Source organism: Propithecus coquereli, unplaced genomic scaffold (genome assembly GCF_000956105.1).
Source record: "Propithecus coquereli isolate 6110/MARCELLA unplaced genomic scaffold, Pcoq_1.0 Scaffold334, whole genome shotgun sequence".
Lineage (NCBI taxonomy): Eukaryota > Metazoa > Chordata > Mammalia > Primates > Indriidae > Propithecus > Propithecus coquereli.
The window spans coordinates 1,626,181-1,641,345 of record NW_012148997.1 but is presented as its reverse complement, the minus strand read 5'-3'; the positions used below and the strand labels follow the sequence as shown (position 1 = coordinate 1,641,345).

The 15,165-nt window shown below is 38.5% G+C and overlaps 1 protein-coding gene across 1 annotated transcript; it reads left to right on the top strand.

The window, feature by feature from the left end:
• The first annotated feature begins 10,289 nt into the window (after positions 1–10,289).
• On the top strand, positions 10,290–11,246 carry LOC105815416 (olfactory receptor-like protein OLF3). Its single transcript, XM_012650564.1, has one exon. It carries the CDS (start codon positions 10,290–10,292, stop codon positions 11,244–11,246), a length of 957 nt encoding a protein of 318 aa, XP_012506018.1.
• Positions 11,247–15,165: the final 3,919 nt, after the last annotated feature.

The window sequence follows — 15,165 nt, the reverse complement described above, 5'->3', positions numbered from 1 at the left end:
GGTTAGCGTCTTACTCCTGAAGAGAGAATAATCTGCAAATAGTTGCTAGGATGCCACACAAAAGGCTCTCTATGAGCTGAGGTGAGATGCTGAGCCTTCCTTTGAAGAAGGGGTGGAAATGTTTAGTGGAATGAGCCTCAGCTTTGAGGTTCCATGGAATACTGGGCAACCTTGAGCTAGATGTTTGGTTTCTCTGAGTCCCAGTTTCCCCACTTGAAATATTAGGGAGATATTTACTACTTTCCGGAGTAACAATAAGGGCTAAAGGAACTAATGGATGAGCAACAGAGTGTCAGGCACAAATTTGGGACCAATATTAATCTGTTCCCCAACACCAGAGGTTTTAATTATTAATACCCTAGGGTACCTTTGTTTCTGATTTCTAAGATAATAGCAGATACTCTCAAGGGAGGAGAGAGGTAAAGAAAGACCCAGAACTAAGGGCATTGCCCTGAATGGTGTGCCTGTGGTAAGGCTTGGACCTCCAGGTGGCCTACTTGTGGCAGGGGTAGGTACAGCACAGGAGGGAGGGAGCCTGGAGGAGGCCAGGGCAATCCTCCCCGACTTTGTAGTTTTGCCTGGGCCAAGTCAAGAAACTTGGAGACCTCCTGTCCCTAGAACTGCTACAAAATTTCTTAGAATTTTGGAATTCTATCTGGGTTTTTTTTTTTTTTTTTTTCAAATGGTGCTTAGGATTATTTTTTTTAGATCTGTGAAATAAAAATGTTTATTGCAGCACAATTCACAATTGCAAAGATGTGGAATCAACCTAAGTGCCCTTCAATTCATGAGTGGATAAAGAAAATGTGGTTATATATATACACCATGGAGAAAGAAATATACTGGACATCCATCATATTCACAGTGTTCACAGAAGCCCATTAGACTCTTTGCATATATTCCAGGGGAGTGAGAGAAAGTCCAAAAGGGGAGAATTGGTGTTTATTCCAGGTTTGGATTCAGGCCCAGTTACTGCTTACTAGAACTGGGGCATTGAGGGCTAAAAGTTTGATTTGGGCTGTAGGAAAACATCTTAAAACCTCAGAAAGCTGGCTTCTCTGAATTTTTGAAGTAACCTAAGGCTTCAGTGAAGGTGTTAGGGGAGAGGAATGGAGAACAGCCTACCACAAGGAGAAGAGGGCAGCATCCTGCTCTTGAGAATTGGGAGTGATGAGAGCAATTAACATTCTAATGCATGAAGCTCCCAAGGGGATACTGTCAGCTCCACACTGCCAATGGAACTGCTGCCAAACTTCATTAGGTCTGTGTTTCAGCTGTTTTCAGAGCACTTGTCAATTTCCTCCCAGTACTGTCTCCCAAAATTACAATTAGTCCGTAGCAATTTATGAGTCCAGAAGCCCAAAAAATTTAGAACTATCTAATCTATATGGTCTATAACTTTGTTGGAGGGAAGCACTCTTCAGAAACCAACTTAAACCTAGAGTGAAGTAAACACACCTATTTTGTCAGGCGCTGATTAATGTTTGAGAGACCTCAGCAGAATGTAGGGGTATAGCTTTAGAAGGGACAGAAATAGAAGTGATTTGACTTGCAAGGGATTTTGAATCAGGAAATATGAAACATGGCTGGTGAAATCTTTTCATGGTAAGTATCATAGCAAATGTAAAATAACTCTGCTTTACAGAAGCTTGGGACTTAGGTACAATTTTTTTCAATAGGCTTCTTAATTCTAAGGCTTAGAAATGTTGTAGAGAGAGAGAGTGACACTTAGGGAAGAAGCCTAGAAGTATAAAATCTTTAGTTAGGTATTGATATTGATTAGCAAGTGGTGGGAATATTAGTATTTTACATTAGCAGAAAAAATAAGTTGTCAATTGCTTTAAAGCGCCCTATCTCAATTATTTCTCTGAGGATTTGGTCCACATGATATTATGCTTTTTCTTTTAATAATAAACAAATGGAAATGTATGTTGATTAGTGGCTTATTGAAAGACCTTAAGCACTCAGAGAGTGAACTAGAGCTAGAATTTAGGTCTCTTAACTTTTATTCCATGGTTGGTTCCCCTGGAATTGGCTGTAGGGGTTGTATTGTGAAGACTGGCCAGGCTGAGAGAATTATACTGCAAAAGAAGGCCCTAGTCTTAGCTACAGTAGACACGAGATATAAAGAGGGTGAGAATTTACACAATGAGGCCGTAATAAAATATGTCACCAAAGGTGCATGTAAAAATTGCACATGTTGGAGAAACTGGGTCTAAATAATTGGACTCATATATGTGAAAAATCAGGTAGTCAAACTAGAGCGCAAGAAGACAACACAACCACAAAGAGAAAAAAATAAATCGCTCTTTCTGGATATCAAACACATCTTTGAGAAATCAGCCACGCAAGAGGCTGAGGGGCTCCATTTTCAAACATTAAGATGTTGCAAATATTCCTTCTCATGATGCACCCAGTATTTACATCAACCAAATCTTCAGTCATGAATCAGAGAAATCTTCCTCTAAATGAAGGTGCCATTGTTATTGACAGCTCAACTTGGTAAAGGTATGGCTCTGAGTTGTTTTGACTAGCATGAAGGAAACAGTTACCTTTATGTGCTCTGCTTCTGTATTTAAGACTTTCACTCGCCCCATCCAAGATTGTTTATAATCATGTAGAACCTCAATACAAAAGGGCAAATAGGTTCAAGGCTAAATGAATAGGTTTTCTTTATTTGAACAAAAAACCATAGCTAACTAAAATTGAATTTTCTAATTAGCTTATATAAAAGGTTAATTAGCTTTTCTAATTAACTTATATAAAAAATTTTGTACTGGAATCTGAAAACTTATTTTTTGTTTTTATTCTCTGTCATAGAATCAAGGCATGGTGGTTCTGTTTGCTGTAACTATTCATAGCTGGATAATGGGAGAAGGCACAGGGTGGTACTTTTAACTAGGGTCAATGAAAATAATATTGTAACAATGAAGAGTAGGTCTCTGTTGTCCATACCTGCTATCTAATTTTCCCTAAAATTTCAGTGTCATTCCTCATCCCTTCCCCTTTTGTAAGAGTCTCATTTTTCTACTCTTTCATGACCTATTTTAAAGAGTTACAATAAGATCAGGTAATTAATATTTTAAAAATACCATTTAGAATAATTATACCTTAAAATTCACAAAGAAGACCATCTCAATAAAAGCAATAAATTATTAATATTGGAGTTTCAAGCATTAGTGATGGCAATAAGGAGATAATTTGTAGCAGAATATTTCAATGGTGCCTCTCTTATTATATCACTTATTATGTTCTATTTATTATGGCCACAGTAATTACCCTACATCCACCATAATTCATAAAATACAGATATGAGGCAGTCTTTCCTTCTTAGTGCTCATGTCCAAGGAGATGAACCACAGAGGTACATCATTGTTCAATACTATGTTCTGAACAAACAGCATGGATTGAATAGACAAAGAAAGCTTAAAATATATGAAGAGGTATGGTTTGAGATATGTTCAATATGAGAGTAATATGACCCAAAAGATGTAAAATAAGATTTTATTGTTTATTAAAAGAAAATTAGGTACCTACAAAAAGACAAAACAGCTGTAGTTGGGATGAATACTGAGAAAAAGCACACAAAAACAAGTTTGTGCAGGAGGAAGATCTGAAAAGGATTGACTCTTACCTGTGTTCATTGTTCAAAACTAGCTTTTGAACAAAAACTGTGTTCCAAGCCCTATACTAAGAGGATATTGACATCTCATTTGTACAGAAAGAAATGGAAAAAATATTCTCAAAAGTCTATCTTTTGATGTTATCTTTCACTGATGTTGATATCAATTAAAAATAGAGGTTTAGGGATAGTTTCAGATCACCCCAAACCACTTGAGTTGAGAAGACTAAGCTTTAGCCTTCTGACACCAAGTGGTTTGGATCTGCAACACACTGACTTTCACTTATTTCATTCTTCATTCAGAACACAGACTAGGAATCCAGCTCTATTTAAATGAAAGCTGAGTCCAAAATAATATAGAGACGGTCTTAACTGCAGGTGTGCTAAACCAACACATTTCCTCCTTCATTTATCTTTTAAAATACAGATACTATTTCTATTTTCTTTATCTACCATGAATCCAAGATGGGTTCTATGGCTATAGAAAACAGGAATATTTGGATATCAATTATTTTAAATTTAAATTATTTTAAAGTCAAGGCAATGCTAAATACAGTCTTTGGGTTAAAAATAATGACATATCCATTTAAGTATTAGCAGTATATTTTACTAAAATACTTTGTTCTAAAACACACACATGATAATAAATGTTATAATTTGTTACAATTAATAATATAAAATATAGACAGTATAGGATATATTATCAAGAATGTGAGGCTGGGCATGGTGGCTCATGCCCAGACTCAATCCCAGGTCTTTTAGAGTCCAGGGCAGGAGGGTTATTTCAGGTTAGGAGTTTGAGATTAGCCTGGGCAACATTGCAAGAGTCTCATCTCTACAAAAAAATAAAAAATTTGGGGGGGTTGTTGGCCCTTGCTTTTATTTCCGGTTCTTTGGGGGGTTGGTTTGGGGGGCCGGTTTGGGCTTGGGGTTTTTAGTTTCCGTTGGTTTTTGTTCTTGCCCTTGCCTTCCGGCTTGGGCACCGGGTTAGGTTTTTTTTTTTGGAAATTATTATTATTATTTTGGCTTCCCCGCCTTGCCCAGGTTTTTTTTATCCTTTTATTCATTTGGCCTTCCCAGGTTTTTTTTTTGCTTGAAATTGTTTTGTTTTTTTTTTGGGTTCTTTGGCTTGTTGTTAGGTTAGGGGTGGTAGAGTGGGCATAGGCAGAATCAGTGAGATTCATAAGGAGATTGTTGCACTTCATGAGATGGGAGATAATGAGGCAGGATATTAGCAGTCTGAATGAAGACTAAAGGAGAGGAGAGAGATGTGTAATAAAAGAATGAAAGACGGTGATTTATTCTGTGGAAGGGTAGTAAAAATTAAACATGATGCCTTGGGAGAGTGGAAGAATTTTAGGTCCACTGATAGAAATAAAGGAGTCAGAAGGGAATTCAGGTTGTGAAGACATGAGATGAGTCAATGGTGAAGTATTTAGAAAACACTCACTAAGCTGTTGGAGGAAGCATTTGAACCTGGTGAGAAGCCTAGTAGATAAATGTAGAGCTGAGAGTGAGCCGTACAGGGTTGCTAATAATTATTATGGTTAGAGATGAAACCTTCAAGGAAAGGCTGTAGAAAGAATAGTGCAAGTTCTGAGCACAGAATCTTAGAAAGGGAGAATTAGAGAGGTGATTGTATAGCAAAGATTATTCTCACCAAATAAGTCCGAATTTTTTTTCTTTTTTATAACGAGGGAACAGGAGTCAATCAGGAGCAGGAGAAACTAGAGGGTGTTAGAGAGGGGAAATAAGATCCTGAAAGTGATTAAGAACATGAAATGAAAGGGCAATCAACTGTCATCACCAAATGGTGAGCACTAGTGTGATTCAGTCATTACCGTATGAACTTAAGATCTTCAATGCATTTGATATCACCAACAGCCCTTTCAGTTGGCCAATATTATCTGTATTAGACAGATGAAGAAATATGAAGTGCAGAGAGGCTAAGTAGCTTTCTTCAGGTCTCAGGAAGCACGATAGACGTGGATTCAAAACAGGAGCTATTAATATTTGGCTCTGAAGCTCATGCTTTTTCTGGGATGATGCTATCACTCATTTGTAATGAGACAAGGACTGCAGTGAAGAGATGTGCAGGGTGGGTGAGAGGAGCGCAGGGAATCATGGGCTTGCAGGGTCTCCAGGTGGCTGGTCCAGTGCCACAGAGGGACAAATGATGTGATAATGATTTGTTCCATGTTCTTTCCTGCACTGATGGGTGAGCTCTCTGAGCACAGGGGAGTATAATATTCACCCTGAAATCCCAGCATCTAGCAAAGATGGCACTTCATAGACGTTTGCCGAATTAATTGAAAGCAAAATGTCTACTTTGGAGGCAGATGTGCTGTAGACTCAACAAAGTCTAACAGATTTGCTTTTATTCTATTTTGCTGGAAAGCCTAAGCAGCCATTTTCCTACTATCTTTTTTTTTCTGCAACCATATGCAAAGGCTAGAGTCTTAGAAAAATAAAAATAATGAGAATAAACAAACTGAGTAGTAGAAAAATAAAAACAATAAGATAAAATTACCACTCATCTCCCTGTCCTACCAACAATTGAAGAGACCAAATTCCCGAGACCCAAAGTTGCCAGAAGCTTCAAATAGTACAAGATTTCAAATCTGTCAAAAATTTTGTTTCCTTTTTTTTTTTATGTCTGAACTTGTGGAGGGAATATGAGGGGAAAGCACATTTGTTACTTTACCTTCCCAGGGTGGAGGTCATGTTACAAATAATATCTGTACTGCTACTAAAGTACCACTAGCAGTAACAGTTTATAAAGTAGTTTTTCCATGAATATCTATATTTGTGCTTACAGATACTTGTGAGTTATGCAATATTACCCAATTTTGAATATAAATGATTAAGTTTCTAACCCAAATCACATATCTGGTAAGTAATAAAAACAGGATTCATATCCAGATTCTCTGATTTCTGGTCTTTCCATGAGACACTGGCCTCATTGTTACTATATCTCTTCTGAATTTTTTTGTCGTAATTTATTTATACATTTCATCATGTTTAGTTTAGTAGCTATATGCAGGGTGGTCCTTGACCTTTGAGCTATGTTCATCTTTATTGTTTATCATTTTACCTACATCCTCTCTGTCTTGAATAACATACTGGAGAATGTTTAGTGTGCATTTGAGAAGAATGTGTATTTTCTTGCTGTTGGATGGAATGTTCTGTATATGTTTGTTAGGTTTCTTTGGTCTACAGTGTTTTTCAAGTTCAATGTTTCCTTATTAATTTTCTGTCTGCATGATCTGCCCATTGTTGAATGAGGAGTATTGAAGTCCCCTACTACTATTGTGTTGCAATCTATCTCTCCCTTCAGATCCTTTAATATGCTTTATATATTTGGGTGCTGTGATGTTGGGTGCAAATATTTATAATTTTTATATCCTCTTGATGAATTGACACCTTTATCATTACATAATGTCCTCCTTCATATCTTTTGGTTTTAATTCATGTGGAATATCTTTTTCGGTACCTCTACTTTCAGTCTATGTGTATCCTTTAAAGAGAGGTGAATGTCTTGTAGACAGCATATAATTGGGACTTGTTTTTTCCCCCCATTCATTCAGACACTCTATGTCTTTTTATTAGATAATTTAATCCATTTCCATTTGAGGTAATTACTAATAAGTAAGGACTTATTACTATCACTTTTCAATGATTTTCTGGTTGTTTTATAGATACTTTGTTTCTTTCTTCCTCTCCCTTTTGCTGTTTTTCTTTGTGGTTTGATGATTTTCTGTAGTGGTATGCTTTGAATCCTTTATATTTTTGTCTTGTGCTTCTCCTAAAAATTTTTGCTTTGTGGTTACGTAGAACATCTTATACTTAAAAGAGCTTATTGCAGGCTGAAAAGAATTTAAATTTTATTGCATACAATGACTCTACACTTTTACTCCCCCTACCCACATTATATGTTTTTGATGTCAGAATTTACATTATTTTGTAATGTGTATCTTTTGATGATGTATTTTAGTTAATATTATTAGTGATTTTGTCTTTTAACACTGTACTAGAGATAAAATTGCTTTACACACCATAATTACAGTTCTAGAGAATTCTGAATATGGCTCTACTTTATTTATACCACTGAGTTTTTTGCTTTTTTTATGTTACATGCTATTAATTAGCAGCATTTTGTTTCAGCTTAAAGAACTATCATTAGTAATTTCTGTAAGGCAGTATAGTGATAATGAACTCCCTTAGCTTTTTGTTTGTCTGGGAAATTTTTATTTCTCCCTTATTTCTGAAATATTGGTGGGTAAAGCATTCTTGGTTGGCAGGGTTTTTGTTTTGTTTTGTTTTTCTTCAGAACTTTAAATATGTCATCCCACTCCCTTCTGGTCTGCAGGATTTCTGCTCAGAAATCCACCTATAATTGTATTGGCACTCCACCATATGTAATGTGTTTCTTATCTTTTGCTGCTCTTAGAATTTTTCTTTTCTTTAAGTTTTGATAGTTTGATTATTATCTGTCTTTCTGAATTCCTCCTTGGGTTAAATTGGACTGGAGACCTGCATTTCCTGTACCTGGATGTTGGCTTGTATCCCCAGATTAGGGAAGTTTTCAGCCATTTTTTCTGTAAATTTGGTTTCTGGCCATTTTACTCTTTCTTTTCTTTCTGCAACTCCTATTATGAAAAAATTTTCCAGGTTTTCCAGGCTTTCTTCTTCTTCTTCTTCTTTTTTTTTCTTTTTTGCTCCTCTAAGTGGGTAATTTCAAATGGTCTGTCTTCTAGCTCACTGATTATTTTTTCTGCTTGATTGAGTCTGCTGTTGAAGCTTTCTATTGAATTTTTCAGTTCAATCATTGTGTTCTTTATCTCTAAGATTTCTATTTGGTTCTTTATTATTCTTTCTATTTCTTTGTCAAATTTCTTGCTTTGTTTGTATATTGTTTTTCAAATATTATTTAATTTTCTATTTGTATATTCTTGTAGTTCACCAAACTTCTTTAAAAGGTTTATTCTGAATTCTTTGTCAGTCATTTCACAGATCTCCATTTCTTTAGGGTACATCGTTAGAACTTTATTAGTTTCTTTTGGAGGTGTTATGATTCCTTGATGCTTTGTAATCTTCGTGTACTTGCACCGTTGTCTGTGTACTTGATGAGGCAGTCTCCTCTTCTGGCTTTTACAAGTGTTCTTTGGCAGGGATCAACCTTCAATATTTAGTCTAACCTGTGATTCTGGAAGGGTCTGCTGGTGACAACCCTGAGCAGGCAGAGCTTGTGGGCTCTGTACTTTACTTGGTTGCTGCTTTTGCTCGGATATTGGATGGGGCTGCTGGCTGGATATTGCAGTGGCTTCTGGTTGGGCTAGTCACAGAATGTATTCCCTGGTTGAGAAATTCCACTTTTTGAGCTTTGCAGTTGAGTAGGGCTATAGACTGAGCTCTAAAGTTAGCTGGAGTCACCGATAAGGAAGGGTGGAACCTCATGCTATGCTCCTTAGAAATGCACAATTGAGGATTGCCTCCTTGTAAGGGTGGAGCTGTAGGGTGGACTTTTGGCTGAGTTGAGTGGCTGTTTGACCTCCTAGGTCAAGAAGGTCTAGCCCCTATGCATCTCTGAAATGTATGTATATGTACTTGGAAAGCTTTTTGGCTGAGTGAAGCTACTGTTTGACTTCCTGAGTCAAGCAGGTCTAGCCCCTACACTTCTGGGTTGGGGCCAGCATCTTCCTGCTTGAGCAGGGGTTCTTGGGGTGGGCTCTGAGGTGGGGCATGGAGACTAGCTATCTAGGAACTCAAGCTAGATTGAAGTTCCCACTGTGTTTCTAAAGGTGACCAGCCCAGCTTTGCAGATGGGCTATGAAGTTGGTTATCTTCAATCAGGTACCACAGCTGGAAGGAACACAGAAGTATCACCAAGATCTGTGTGCTGGTCACTACGACCTCCACCTCCTATCTTTTTTTCTATCTTAATGCACTATGCTGTTACCCTCAGTGTTCTCTGTGAGGTAAGACCAAAGTGGGCTTTCCAAGAAGCATCTTAGAATATTAGGGAAGCTGAATGACTGCCTCCAGGTTTCTTTAACTTTTATAGAAACTGTGGGCCCAGGAAAACACTCTTTATTTGGTGGTGTGATGATTTAGGGAAGGGGGAGGGGAAGGAGGAAGAGTGGCACAGTCAAAGTGAAACCATTCATCTTACTATTCTAATTCAATTTTCCTTCAGGGGACCATATGGGTGTCTCAGGTTTGTTTCAAAGCTTTGGGGTTTTCAAAAAGATGTTCTGCTCTGTGGATAGTTGCTAGAAGAATTTTTTGTTGGGGGTAGTGGAGCCTAGGACTTCATATTCTGCCAGCTTGCTGACATCACCAAAAAACCCTCCATGCCATGGATGCTGAGGTAAGTTAGTAAGGATGTAAAGCTTCCAAATATTACACTGCAGGCTTTAACTGACCTCCCTGAAACATATATCTTTATGAAAGCTCTACTATTAATAGCTCTCTGATGCAAAGTAAACAAACTGCATATTGAGATCAAGCTGGTTTTCTTGGCCTCATGAATGATCTGAAACATTTGGCTAAGACTGGAAAGTTGTATACAGTATGTATTACTAAGATGTTATTCTTATGGTTCTTTGATTCAACAGCTTGTGTTTTTCTGACTCTCTCTGCAGATTAATATTACTCACATTTTTCAATGGGAACAGATAATCAGACACTAGTGACAGAATTTATTCTCCTTGGCCTGACCAGTGATCAGGACACTCAGGTCTCCCTTTTTGTCCTGTTCTTGGTAACGTACCTCATGACATTGACAGGGAACTTTCTCATTGTTCTTCTGATCAGACTGGACAGCCGACTGCACACTCCCATGTATTTCTTTCTCACCAACCTCTCCCTTGTTGATGTCTCCTATGCCACAAGCATAGTCCCTCAGATGCTGGTGCATTTTCTTGCAAAACATAGAGTCATCCCACTCCTGAGCTGTGCAGCCCAGTTATTTTTCTCCCTGGCATTGGGTGGGATTGAGTTTGTTCTCCTGGCAGTGATGGCCTATGACCGCTATGTGGCTGTGTGTGACCCCCTGCGATACTCGGCCGTCATGCATGGAGGACTGTGTACTAGGCTGGCCATCACTTCCTGGGTCAGTGGCTCTGTCAACTCTCTCATGCAGACTGGTATTACCTTTCAGCTGCCCATGTGCACTAATAGGTTCATTGATCATATATCCTGCGAACTCCTAGCTGTGGTCAGGCTGGCTTGTGTGGACACCTCCTCCAATGAGGTCGCCATCATGGTCTCTAGCATTGTCCTTCTGATGACACCCTTCTGCCTGGTTCTTTTGTCCTACACCCGGATCATCTCCACCATCCTAAAGATCCAGTCCCCAGAGGGAAGGAGAAAAGCCTTCCACACGTGTGCCTCTCACCTCACGGTGGTTGTTCTGTGCTATGGCATGACCATTTTGACTTATATCCAGCCTCACTCTGGTCCCTCTGTCCTTCAGGAAAAGTTGATCTCTGTGTTCTATGCCATTATTATGCCCATGCTGAACCCCATGATTTACAGTCTAAGGAATAAGGAGGTAAAGGGGGCCTGGCAGAAACTATTAGGGCAATTCTCCGGGTTAACATCAAAACTGGCAGGTTCATAATTCATGAACATCACTGAGAGAAAAGAGCTTTGTCTCATTGTTCTCCACCCAACTCAGATGTGACAGGCATGAACCACATTGCCCTGGCAACCAGGGAGGAGATGGCGTAACGTGTGCAGCTGACGTTACGTAGGAGGCTGAGTGGTGATGTTGGGGTGTGGGATGTGGGGATATTTTTGTGTCACAGCAGCATGTTCAGTGGAGTTAAGCACTGCTGTAAATGAACTTCCCACACTTACTCAATCTCCTATCTTATGGCCTGCCACTTATTGAACAAAATATATTACTTAATGTTTTGATTTGTCACGTTGTTTGTAATCATGGACCTATTCATGGATCTTACCTTGGACTGTTGGTTCTTATTCATCCACATTTTGTAAAAGGTTATGCATTTTATCCTTTGACAACTCACTTAAAATAACATGTGTTGTATGAAGCCACATGCAATAATTGTGTGAGACAACATCCTGAGAAATGTTGTTGTTAAGGGTGATAAAAATGTTTTTGTTCAGGACCTACCAAATGTTGACATGATGTCTTTTTGAGTGCTGGAGGTAATTCAGTAGAGAAATATCAATGGCAGATCTTGTTTTACCTTGATACGGTTATAATTAATGGTGATTTGTACTGAAAACTATTATTGCTCAAGGAAAAGTTAAGTTTCCAACACTACTTGACAGTATTCAAATAGTTTGAGAGGAATTTTAGTACATATATAAGGGGTATCATTTAAAGTGTTAAAATTGACCAATCTCAGAAAAATTCACAAACCGTCTGAATCTTTAGAAACAAAATAAGCCTATAAATTATGAGATAATGTATATAATATCAAACACATAGTTAAAGAATGGACAGATTCTTTGGCCAGAGCCAATGAAAAGTATGACAATTTCATAGGGGTTTTAAGGAGTCAGGATAGGTGAGTCAGACATGCAAATGTTACCTTCCAGTTTCCATGTGAAGGATCTATCTTTCCCTTCTTCCTTCACACACATACAACAGGACCTTGGTCAAACCTAGTGATGTGAGCTTGAGAGTGAACCTTGTCTCTGTTGATATTCTTAAATAATGCAAAAGAAGGAGAAGAAATAAATCTATAAGGTAAGGAAGAGGAAATAGGAGAAAGAATATGATACTAGCTGATCTTCTCACTCTCTTGAAGGAATCTAAGTCCTATTTCTTGAAGTCAGTTAATTTGCAGTTGTTTCATTCATAATGACATTATCATAAAACCTCAGGTTTTATACAGAGTTGAAGGTTATATAATCCAAAGCCCTTTTGATGTTTGAATTTCACCTTAATTGTAATCCTATCTTAAATTTTGCAGTGTAGGCAGGCATCCCAAACGATGTCAATGCTAGCAGATTATATTTCTATTGGTGTTAATTCAAGCATTGTCAACAGAGTGTCTACTACATCCCAGTGACAATGCATAGTTCTGCAGACTCAATAGTTAATAAGATACAGTCCTGACAATCAAGTATATGGTTACGTAGCAGGAATGATGGATCATTAAGCAATAATAAAGCAATGTTATAAACATCAAAGATAGAGTAAGCTTATGAGGGGTAATTGCAGAAGTCTTCCTGTTTACAAGGACCAGAAAAGATCCACGTTGAGACCAGAAAAGTGAGAACAAGTTATACAAATGATAAACGATAAAGCAAAGGAAAAACCTGTGTCCAAGTATAGATGTGGGAGAGAGTTGAGAGTTCAGAAATATCTAGAAGCTGCACTTGTAAGGCAGAGAAGTGTGAGGAAGTAGTGAGGATTAAACAGGTGGATATATAGGTGTCAGTTTATGGAGGGCACTGATGACAGATTATTTCAACTTTATCCTGATAACAGTGGAGAGTGGGTAGAGATTTTTAATCAGAAATATGGTTTGATAAATTTTTAATTTTTGATGTATCACTCTGACTAATGAGGTAGAGGAATGAAAGATTAGAAGCAAGGAATCAATCTAGTGGGTTGCTTTAATAATACCACTGAGACATTAGAGGAATATGAACTAAGGATGTGACAATGGTCTGGGGACTGCTGGATTGGAGCTAGCAGGCTGGGTGAGCATAGATAGATTTGCTCATGTTAACTCTGAAGTGGAAAAATATGGGAAACACAGAGTCTTAAATCACAGGTGCAGATAAAAGGGGAGATTTCATCATTATCATCAAAATAAAAATTTCAAGGCTGGGTACCCAGATGTTAGACCTTGAAGACATAGTTCACTGATTAGAAATGTTATTGCCTTATATGGTATACCATTGAGGATATTGCCATGAACTTCTCACTCTGCATGGGCTGCAAGGATTACAGTCTTACAATGAATTTCTGTGAATTGAAACCTGTACATCGTCTACATTTCAACCTGTTCTTTGCATTAATTCTTTGCTGGTTCAAGAGCAAACAAAATTAGAAGGAAACTGGATCTCCAATCTGGATCAGATTCTGTGGTCTGGTTTGTTGAGGCTGAAGACCATGTGCTCCTGCTGACTCCTTCCCGTGAGATGACACTGGATGGCCTCCTGCAGACAGTCTGACAGGAGGTTAGGAAGAGTGAAGTGTGTGGTGTTGAGATGGAGCAGACACTCCCCATGCCCCAGGCCTGAGCCACAGCCTGTGGAGGACAGTAGGTTGGGTGCCACTGACCTTACTGAGAGATGGGGCTTGCAGGGCTGGGCTAGCAGGCTGGGTGGCTGTGGACAGTGTCTGCCTCTGGGCTCTTGTCTTCTGAGTCATGAAATGAATAAAGATAAAGTACAAAAACTTTCAAGAAGGGTGTGATTCCTTTCTGTTCTAGTGATCAAGGATGCATAGATGTGTCTAGAATAACTGGTTGGATTATTTCCTATAGGGAGATTTAGAAGGGAGGAATTTTATGGGTGGAAGAGTCAGTATCAGCCACAGCTTAGTGGTGAGAAATCAAAGATGTATGTAGGGTGTCATTTTGCCACAACCAAAGCTATGCAGAGAACTAAATAATCAGGCTAAATGTTCCTAAATGTTTACTTATTAGCATGAATCCTAAGATGTCTTACAATCAGGGATCTCTTCTATGGGGTCTGAATGTTCTTTTTTTTTTCTTCCTATGTTAAAATGATAACCACTCAGATTACATCCTCTCCCTGTTACTCTCCAGAATGAAGAGAAAAATGAATATCAATGGCAAATGGCATTTGCAGCGAAACAATACCAAGCTGACTGCATGCTCAGGAGAGAAGACTGTGCCTCCTCCTTGTGGTTTCTGGTGCTCTACACATTCAGAGAAATTTCAGTAACACACTGTAGGAATGATTCCTGAAAGTATGGTCTTAGGGTCTGAATATTCCAAATACCCTCCTTAAATTGTAGAGGTCTGAAATAAACATATGGCCTCAAATATAGTCTAATTTGATCCACATCCAATTCTGTGGCAGAGATTGGCTAGATGCTCATTGAACTCATTTTCTCCTTTTCTTGGCACAGAATTAGACTAAATATGAGCCTACTTTGCAGGCAGTTGTGACCACGGGGCTAACTACTACAATTCTAACTACTGAAGCATGGATACACAGAAAATATGCCACCCCCAGGCCTGGCCTGTTGAAACCTCCTGAGTGCCAGCCTCCATTGCTCATTGGCTCTGACGTCATCCAGATTCTGGGAATGCAGAGCAGGATGGGGTCCAGGGAGTGGAATAGTCCCGTGTGGTGGAGAAGGCCTGGGTCCCGAGCCACCAACTGGATGAAAACTACCAAAGAGCCACTTTACCAGTGTCACCTACATGGGAATTTTGTGTAAATAAGAAATAAAATTTTATTATGGTAAGCGGTAGTTATTTTGGGATTGATTGTGTCAGCAATTAGCCTAATGAATAACACAATGAGATTATTATTAATGTAATCATTTCAGAAATATCCTTTGCAAGTCTAGTTGACAC

Bases quoted from the DNA above. Each gene is read 5' to 3' on its own strand.
- LOC105815416 (XM_012650564.1), top strand. From the start codon at position 10,290: ATGGGAACAGATAATCAGACACTAGTGACAGAATTTATTCTCCTTGGC.